The sequence below is a fragment of the Coenobita brevimanus genome, chromosome 13 (assembly GCF_032717465.1).
Source record: "Coenobita brevimanus isolate Jiangsu-jjx chromosome 13, ASM3271746v2, whole genome shotgun sequence".
Lineage (NCBI taxonomy): Eukaryota > Metazoa > Arthropoda > Malacostraca > Decapoda > Coenobitidae > Coenobita > Coenobita brevimanus.
In genome coordinates this window covers 55,715,506-55,725,629 of record NC_136966.1, presented here as the reverse complement: position 1 = coordinate 55,725,629, position 10,124 = coordinate 55,715,506, and the positions used below count along the sequence as shown (strand labels likewise).

Genomic DNA, 10,124 nt, shown 5'->3' with positions numbered 1-10,124 from the left:
ACCACCACACACTCTCCCTCCCCTCCCCACGCCACCACACAATCCCTCCCTCCCTCTCTCTCACCCCCTGAATCATACTCTACTATCTTCCGCATTGTCTGTCTTCCTCTCCACCTATCTCCTTCTCTCCCTTCCTCCACGGTCTGTCTCCCTCCCTCACACTGTCTCACTTTCTCCCTCCCTTTCACCCTCAATTTCTCCCTCCCTTCCTTAACATTTCATTCTATTAGTCTCCCTTTTACCCTATATTCCCCCATCCCACATGTGTCCTTCCCCTCCCCACCTTCCCCTTTTCTAATTCCTCTCCCTTTCGTCTCCCCCTTATCTTCCTCTTCAATACTTCTTTTTTCCATCTCAAGCCGACACACTCCGTCTTTGCTAACCTCCCTTCTGCTCATTTCACCTCCCTGCTGCTGCCCTGCTTTCCTCCCGCCTCCTCTGCTTCCTCTCCTACCTCTCGCTCTCTTCAATCTTCCTTCTTTTATGTCAGTCTCACCCTCTTCCTCCCTTCCTATCTCATCCCCCTTCCTTCGTCTCTGATTCCTTCCCATCGTATCTCCCTCCTTCTCTTCCTGTGTCCCAGCTTCCTTCTCACCTTCCTCCTTCCCTTCTTCCTTTCCTGCTTCCTTCCATTTCTCCCTCCCTCCCTTCCTCCCTCTCTCCCTCCCTCCCTGCCTAGCAACGCCACCATCACCCTGACCCACATACTGGCAGTGCCTCCATCACTGTTTCCTGTACGCCTCACACACACACACACACACACACACACACACACACACACACACACACACACACACACACACACACACACAGGCAAAACAACACGCACATACATCACACACCACGCTCACATACACACGAGCAAAATGCACACAAACACACATACGTCACAGCGCTGTACCATAAACATACATCTTAGCAGTACACACACACACACACACACACACACACACACACACACACACACACACACTTGGCCAGCAATACAGGCACCCTTCTGGTCCTGTGGTACTTTTAGGTCCGCATAGTTGGTGTGTGTGTGTGTGTGTGTGTGTGTGTGTGTGTGTGAGAGAGAGAGAGAGAGAGAGAGAGAGAGAGAGAGAGAGAGAGAGAGAGAGAGAGAGAAGCAGGGAAGGAGAGGGAAGGAAGGAAGGGCAAGTTAGGGAGGGAGAGGCAGGGAAGGAGGAGGGGGAGGTAAGGGAGGAGTGGGGAGGGAGGGAGGGGTGAGGGGAGGGTGGAAACTGTGAGGAAGGGAAATGATGTACAGGGCGTGTTTCTCTCTCTCTCTCTCTCTCTCTCTCTCCCCCATCCACCCATCCCGAGTACCGAAGTGGCTGGGGTGTATCATTGAGGGAAGTATTACGGCCTTGCACACTTATTTTACCCATACCACTCCCTCTGCCTAACCACGCACACTCCCTCTGCCTAACCACCTACACTCCCTCTGCTTAACAACCCACACTCCATCTGCCTAACCACCAGCTCTCTCTGCCTAACCATCCACATTCCCTCTGCCTAACCACCCACACTCCCTCTGCCTAACCACCCACACTCCATCTGCCTAACCATCCACACTCCCTCTGCCTAACGACCCACACTCCCTCTGCCTAACCCACACTGTCACCCCACCATACCATCCATTCATCTGATTAATTCCGCTTGTTTTTATCCAGTGTGGGCTAGATATCGTGAACTAGTGGGCCTAAAACAGCAGCTATTCCCCATTTCTGTACAGGTGTTCCTTGAGGTGGCGTAAATCATTCTTAGGTGGCACGGAAGAGAGGATTTAACCCCTTCACTACGAGAGGTTATCGAAGAAAAATTTTGAGGTAACTATGTCTGTCCTTCTCTCTCTCTCTCTCTATCTATCTATCTGTTTATCTATCTGTCAGAAGTTATCTTACCGAAAGTGCTTATCACTGAACGAAGGAACACTCTCTCTCTCTCTACCTCTCTGTCTGTCTGTCTCTGTCTCTCTGTCTCTCTCTGTCCGTCTGTCTCTGTCTGTCTGTCTGTCTGTCTCTCTCTCTCTCTCTCTCTCTCTCTCTCATGTTATCGTACCAAAAGTGCTTATCATTGACCGAACCAGGAAGGATTAAGAGGACTAAAGGAAATAAGGAAGAAGGACAGAGAAGGAGGACAGGACAGGAAAGGGAGAGGGAATAAAGAGAAGGAAAGAGGGAGAAAAAGAAGGAAAGGAAGGAGAGAAGAAAAGGAAGAAGAGAAGTATAAAGAAGGAGGAGAAGGAGCGAAGAATAAGATGAAGGAAAAAAAGATAGAGAGCATAAGATTGAAAAAGGACAAAGAAGGAAAAATGAAAAGAAGCAGCAGAGAATATGATCAAGGAAAAAAAAAAAGCGAAGAGAGCATGACAGGAGATTGTAAAAAAAAAAAAAAGAAAAAAAAAAAGGGAGACTGAAAGAAGGGAAGGACAGGAAGAAGGAAAGCGGAAGAGGAAAGCTGAGGAGGAAGGAGAGGGAGGCGGAAAGCAGGAAGAGGGAGGAGGAGGAGGAGGAGGAGGAGGAGGTGTTGGTGGAAGTGAAGGGGGAGGGGTGGGGGAGGGAGGGGTATATAAACACTAGGATCAACACGAGGGGGAGGGGGAGGGGGACGCAAGGTAAGTGTCAAGGATGATCTTAGCGAGTCGGCATTTCTGTTTCGCTGGCACCTACGACGCACCTCCATATCTGTCGTAAATTAAGCCGTCGTAAGCACATGTCGTACCTCTATTTCTGTCGTAAGTTAAGCCATCCTTACTGCTTACATTCCTATCTACCGCAAATTAACCCATCCTTACCCTTTACGTTTCAATTTTTCTGTCGTAAGCTGACCTAATCGCTTACGTCCCTGTCTGTCGTAAAGTAAAGGGTCGCTATTCTCGTCGGTAAGGAAGTTCCCTAACGCCTTTTCCTTAGCGATTTAGTTTGCTGATTACACCTTACTGTCCTCCTTTGTGTTAAATGAATCCTTCCAATATCCCCATACTCTGCATATATAACGTAGAAAGGGATATTAACCACACACACACACACACACACACACACACACACACACACACACACACACACACACACACACACACACACACACACACACACCCTCTTTCTCACCCAGCAATTAAAACCCTCCCACACCCTTTAACCATCCATCCCCAGCGCCCTCCATGCTCTCTCTCCCTCCCTCTCTCTCTCTCTCAGTAATTACAACTCTCCAACAGCAATCCATGCAAGGTCCGTTTATAAATACTGCGTTTTAACCCCTCCATCCATCCATCCAGTCTGTCTGTCTGTCTGTCCGTCTTGTTTATATCATGTGTATCTTACTTTCGTTTCCACCAGACGATTTTATTAAGCAGGAGGAGGAGGGGGGGGTTGGTGAAGGCTGTGTCCCCCCCCTCTCTCTCTCTTTCTCTCTCTCTCTCTCTACGTCATCGCAGTGAAGGGGTTAAGGGGCCAGGTGTGTCATATACCAGGTGGGTTTAGATTCCTTGACACCTTTTCCTCAGCGATTTATTATGCACATTATCCTCATGTTTGTTTGAATGCACACTGTTTCATCCCAAAGATATATAAAAAAAAGTGACATACAAGAGAATGTTAATATGCGACAGGAAAATAAATCACTTACGAAAATTTGCTACTATGCGACAGGAAAATAAATCACTCAGGAAAATTTGCTACGAAGTTCTCTTATATCACCTCAGTTTTTGATCTTATTATCCCTGGGCTCGTCTTCTCGGTTAAGGAAGCACCCTAACACCTCTTCCTTACCGATTTATTTTTTGGATACGGCCGGTTCATATCGTTTTCTACGTTATTTATGAAGAGTATGGTGATGTTGGGATGAATTAGCACTGAAGAGGACGGCAAGGTGTAGTAAGCAAAATAAATCGCTTAGGAAAAAGTGTTTGGTGTTGGAAAGAGGTGTCGGAGAAATGGGAAGTTTTGGTCAGTTTGAAGTGGACAGAGTGTAGTGTTGGGGTTGTGTTATTCTGCTACACACACACACACACACACACACACACACACACACACACACACACACACACACACAAAACCCCCCACCCCCACCATTCCCACCCACATACCTCCCGACGGTCCAGTGGGGTAAGGCGGATGAAAGAGAGAGAGAGAGAGAGAGAGAGAGAGAGAGAGAGAGCAGTAAACAGAAAACCAGCCTAATGGACATGACTATAATTTAGGAGTGTGTTGAATTTTACCCTGTCAGCTCAAAAAAAAAAAAAAAAAAAAAAAAAAAAAAAAAAAACGATGGTGAAAAAGATATATAATGCAGCGACGAAAAATCAGAAAAAAAGCAAAATCATGGCAATTGACGTGAAAGTAGAACATTATATTTGAATTTTCCTAACTCAAAAAAAAAGTTTAAAAGATATATTGCCACGAAAAAGATAAAAATGAAAAAACAGGTGAGTGGAGGTGAAGGTAGTACAGGTGTGCTTGAAGTTTTACCTGTCAGTCCTTTTAATTAAAAAGATAATGGGTTGGTCAGAAAAAAATTACGTATAAATATACATATGTAAATTATGCACACATCTATCCATCTACCAATCTACTATATCTATTTATCTATCTGTTTATTTATCTATCTATCTATTATAATAAGAATGAGGGTAAACAGGTGAGAATATAATTGATGACTGTGTTTTAAATTTACACTGTCGCCTCAAGACAAAAATAAATAAATACATAAATACATAAATAAGTAAATAATAAATAAATAATGATTAGAAAAATGCTGATAAATAGACAAAAAAAATATATAAGACAAAAATCAAGGTAAAAGACGACTACGATGAAGGAGGATTTTTGAATTTCACCCTGTCAACTCGAGAGAGAGAGAGAGAGAGAGAGAGAGAGAGAGAGAGAGAGAGAGAGAGACCATGACAAAAGAGCAAAGAAGTAAGAGGAAGAAGAAAGGATCAAGACGGCAAGGTAGAGAAAAGAGCTGTGTGTGTGTGTGTGTGTGTGTGTGTGTGTGTGTGTGTGTGTGTGTGAGAGAGAGAGAGAGAGAGAGTCACACATTTCCACACTGATGTTAAATTTTCTGAAAAGCTTTAGCCTCGAGAGTCAGGAGAGAAAAAGTTTGTAACAATGTGGGTGTGTGTGGATGATGTGACGTGAGGACATGAATAAAGGATTACGGGTTTGTGTCATTAGTGAGGTGGTGGTGGTGGTGGTGGTGGTGGTGGTGATGATGATGAAGATGATGATGATGATGATGATGATGGTGGTGGTGGTGATGATGATGATGATGATGATGATGATGATGGTGGTGGTGGTGGTGGTGATGATGATGATGATGATGATGATGATGATGATGATGATGATGGTGGTGGTGGTGGTGGTGGTGGTGGTGGTGGTGGTGGTGATGATGATGATGATGATGATGATGATGATGATGATGATGATGATGATGATGGTGGTGGTGGTGGTGGTGGTGATGATGATGATGATGATGATTATGATGATGATGATGGTGGTGGGGATGATGATCATGATGGTGGTGGTGTTATTATTATTGAGGAGAGAGAGAGAGAGAGAGAGAGAGAGAGAGAGAGAGAGAGAGAACAGGAGGAGGAAAGGATCAGAGACAAAATAAAAAAAAGAGACCTGTGAGAGAGAGAGAGAGAGAGAGAGAGAGAGAGAGACGGGGAGGGGAAGTATCTGCTTGGCTGGATTGATCTTGACACATATATCTTCAAGGTGGAGGTTACCCACTCTCCCTCCACCTCCACCCCCATCCCCACCTCCCTCCCTCCCTCACCCTCTCCTTTTCCGCTCCAGCTCACTTCTCCCACCAACCTCCTCTCACCCTCCCTCCCACTCGGATTCTCTCTCTCTCTCTCTCTCTCTCCTTCCCTTCCCTTTCAGTCTTATGTATTTTTTTATTTTTACATATGACTGTTTTCCATGTCTTCTTTCTTTAGGTTACAATCTTTTTTATTTTTCTCAAGAATATTTTAATTTTATCTTCCTCTGACATTATTTATTTATTTATTTATTTACTGGATGTGTTGCCATGTTTCTTCGTGTCTTTCTCACTTCATTCGTTTTCTGCATATCTCTCTCATTCCATTTTCTATCGTGTTCTGTTTCGCGTTTTCTATATCGTCATTATTTATCGTTCATCTCATTCTTTACTTCATTCATTTTATCACATCTCTCATTCCATTTTTTATCGTCTTCCGTTTCGTCATTTCTGTATCGTCATTTCTTATCGTTCGTCTCATTCCTTACTCCATTCATTTCCATCACATCTCTTTCATTGTTTGTTTTGTCATTACCGTATCGTCGTTACTTATCACTCATCTCTTCCTTAACTTCATTCATTTTCGTCACATCTCTTTCATTCCATTTTTTATCGTCTGTTTTGTCATTACCGTATCGTCGTTACTTATCGTTCATCTCGCCCTGTTCATCTCTAGTCTTCTCCGTGTTGCAATTCCTTGAGTCACAACCTTTGCAATCTGAATGGCATCTGCAATCGGGTGTTTTAAAATCATCCCCGTCATTTTTTTTTTTTTTTTTTTGCTGACTCCCATCACTACCACCATCATCATCATCATCACCATCAATATCATCATCAACATCAACTACTACCACCACCACTGCCACCATCATCACTACCATCATCGTCATCATCATCATCAACTACTACTACCACCACCATCACCACCACCACCACCATCATCATCATCATCATCATCATCATCATCATCATCATCATCATCACCACCACCACCACCACCACCACCACCACCACCACCACCACCACCATCATCATTATCATCATCATCATCATTCTCATCCAGACCTCTTCTCTCACCGACGGATGGAGATCAGGTGAGCCGACAAAAATAAATAAATAAATAAACAATAGACAGAAGGACAAATCTATCATAAAATACAGAAAATCTATCATAGTCGCGAAATCATCAGCCGTAAATAAATATCCAACAAGAGTAATTAAGTTTTATTACAGATTTAATTACTAGACTCGTAGCTACAGGTGTGGGGTGCCAGTGAGACAGGTGTGCTTAATTAGGTTATGGAGTGAGGCAGGTGTTGCTGGGAATTCAATTTTGGGGTGTAATGGAGGTCATAGCTGATTACTTGTTGATTACAGTGTGTGTGTGTGTGTGTGTGTGTGTGTGTGTGTGTGTGTGTGTGTGTGTGTGTGTGTGTGTGTGTGTGTGTGTGTGTGTGTGTGTGTGGATCCTACCTAACCTCATCCATTGGAAGGAAAAGAGGTCTAAATGATGATGATAATGATGATGGTGATGGTGGTAATGATGATGATTGTGGTGGTGGTGATGATCATGAGAGAGTGAGAGAGAGAGAGAGAGAGAGAGAGAGACGAGGGAGAGGGAGGGAAAAGTGTGTGTGTGTGTGTGTGTGTGTGTGTGTGTGTGTGTGTGTGTATCTTGTATGCGAAATGTAATTACAGGTGACATGGTTAATTACAGGTGAAATATGGTTAATTAGTGTACAGGTTAAACAAAAGAATAAATGAATGAATGAAGTGAAAGGATGGTTACAAGTGAGTGAAATGAGTTTAGAGATGTCATAGGTCAGTACCAGTTAATTACAGATGTCATAAGGTTAATTAGCCGACAGGTATATGGGCGTACAGGTGAGATACGATTAACCCCCCCTAGCTACCTCCAGACGATTTTTTTTTTTTTCAATTTAGAACAGACCTCTAGAAGGGAAAAATTAAATACGGTGGTGATAGAAAAATTTGTGGTGGAGGTGATAGAAAAAAATGTGGTGGAGGTGACAGAAAAAAATGTGGTGGAGGTGATAGAAAAATTTAATGTGGTGGAGGTGATAGAAAAATTAAATGTGGTGGAGGTGGTAAATTTATTGTGGTGGAGGTGGTAAATTTATTGTGGTGGAGGTGAAAGTTGATTACAGGTATTTACAGGTGTCAGATTTTTTTTTTTTTAGCTAATTGAACTTACAGGTAAAATCCAAATAATTATAGATGAAATAGGCTTTTTTTTTTTTTTTTTTACGTATCTAACTCTGGACATAGACTCCATAACCCGTTCCCCAAGGCCCAGAATCCCCCAACATGGCATTAGTATATTTCTAAGACTGAAGGAGTTAATTGGCCCGCAGGTGTAATGAGTATACGACTAATTACAGGTGATGTGATTATGTGTTTGTTAGAGAGGCGGAGAGGAGTGTAAAGAGGTGGGGTAGCAGGGTGAGTGAGTCATGGGTGGAGAGAGAGAGAGAGAGAGAGAGAGAGAGAGTGGCCCTGAGGGAAGTGGCACTCTCTCGCTCACTCTCACTCTTTGCCTGTCCCTCTTCCTCTTATTCGCTTTTGCACATCTCTCTCTCTCTCTCTCTCTCTCTCTCTCTCTCTCTCTCTCTCTCTCAGACACACACACACACACACACACAAATAACTCTCTCCAACCTCCCTCATTTCTTCGCTTATTTCCTCACTCTCCCTCTTCCTTTCCTTCCGCACTTCCATCTTTCTTTCATTCCCTTCATCATTTATTTTCTCTCTTGCCTCTCTCACTTTCTCTCTTTCTTCATCCTAGTTCGCTGCTGTTTTTTTTTTCCCTATTCCATCTTTCTTTCACTCTTTTCTTTTTATGGTTCTCTCTCTCTCTTTCTCTCTCCTGTCTTTCTGTAATTTTTTTTCCTTGTTAAAAAACTAATGGGAGAATCGTGATGGAAATTAGTGGGAAAGTAGCAGTTGGACCCAGGAGGAAGTGATAAAATTTTGGTGAAAGTATGCCAAGTGTGAAGGGACACAGTGATGCTTTAAATAAATCTTTGAATAAATAGGAGAGTGCCGGATGCTTGGAAAACGAGACGGCAAATGTGGAGAGTAAATTCCGTAGAGTTTCCCCCCCAAGATGTATATTATTTTTCCCTCGGTACTATGGCATATCTCTCTCTCTCTCTCTCTCTCTCTCTCTCTCTCTCTCTCTCTCTCTCTCTCTCTCTCACCTAGCGCCGGCGTCTTGTTCTTCAGCTTTCTCACAAACACCTCGTCCACGTCCTTCAGTGCCAGGTTCCAATGCTTGTCGAACGCCACCACCGTCCCCGTCAGGAGCCCCCGAACCTCGCAGGCGCCCCTCGTGTACACCTGAAGAGAGTTACGTAGAGCACACAGACGTTGAGGTTTCCCTTATTTGACTGGGAGCCGTGTGTTTTGATAAGTTTGTGTGATGGATGGATGGGTGGATGGATGGATGGATGGATGGATAGGTAGATAGAATGACTGATAAACGGGTGGATAGGTATACATATAAAGATAGATGGACAGATAAATAGGCAGAGAGCGAGAGAGAGAGAGAGAGAGAGAGAGAGAGAGAGAGAGAGAGAGAGATGAAAGAAAAAAAGAGAAAAAAGATAATTACTAATGAATAGAGAGATGATTCAGTAAGCAAGAAACCCGTACATCCAGCAGATTACCTGACACACCTGTCCGTAATTAGGTTCATCAATCAACAGATGACAGGTAACCCCATCTGTCTATAATAACGCAATCCTGTCACCGCCTTCACTATCTCTCTTATCAGTGTGCAAGATATAATTGACAGAAGCATCACTGTACTGAAAATGACAATTCCTTCTCCATTTTTACTCTCATTTTTCTGTTTTTTCCCCCCTCTGTCTTCTTCATCATTAGCGATATTACCTGTATGCTTTCTCACCTTAATTACTATTCCATCTTTATTCACACCTGCTTGTCTCTCCTGTTCTCACTCTCTTCCTCTCCTCATCTCCAACCTTGCTTCGTCATTTCTATTATTCATTTCTATCTCTGCACCTGTTGCATCATCACCCACATACCTGCCTACTTTCTTACCTTAATTACTTCTCGGCCTGTAATCACACCTGTCCTTCCCTCCTACCACTACTCCTTCCCTCACCTCCTCCTGCCTCAGACCTTGTTGCCACATTCCTAGAATTCATTGTTTTACCCCACTGTCTCTTGCATCATCACCCACATACCTTCATAGTTTCTCATCATAATTACCACGTTACCTGTATCCATACCTCTCTCTCTCTCTCTCTAAGAATTACACCTTCCCTCACCTCCTCTACCTTCTCCCACTCATCTTTTCTAGCATT

At 43.5% G+C, this 10,124-nt stretch overlaps 2 protein-coding genes across 3 annotated transcripts in view; one reads left to right on the top strand and one right to left on the bottom strand.

The window, feature by feature from the left end:
* Window positions 1-10,124, top strand: part of Eip74EF (Ecdysone-induced protein E74) — a 307,900-nt gene that overhangs the window by 14,817 nt on the left and 282,959 nt on the right. The gene's annotated exons all lie outside the window — the stretch shown is intronic.
* Lsm11 (U6 snRNA-associated Sm-like protein LSm11) overlaps window positions 1-10,124 on the bottom strand; it is a 43,573-nt gene that overhangs the window by 10,651 nt on the left and 22,798 nt on the right. The window contains exon 4 of the mRNA XM_080285029.1: window positions 8,994-9,132. Within this exon, the coding sequence (XP_080141155.1) occupies window positions 8,994-9,132 (139 nt within the window). The remainder of the gene's footprint in view (window positions 1-8,993; window positions 9,133-10,124) is intronic.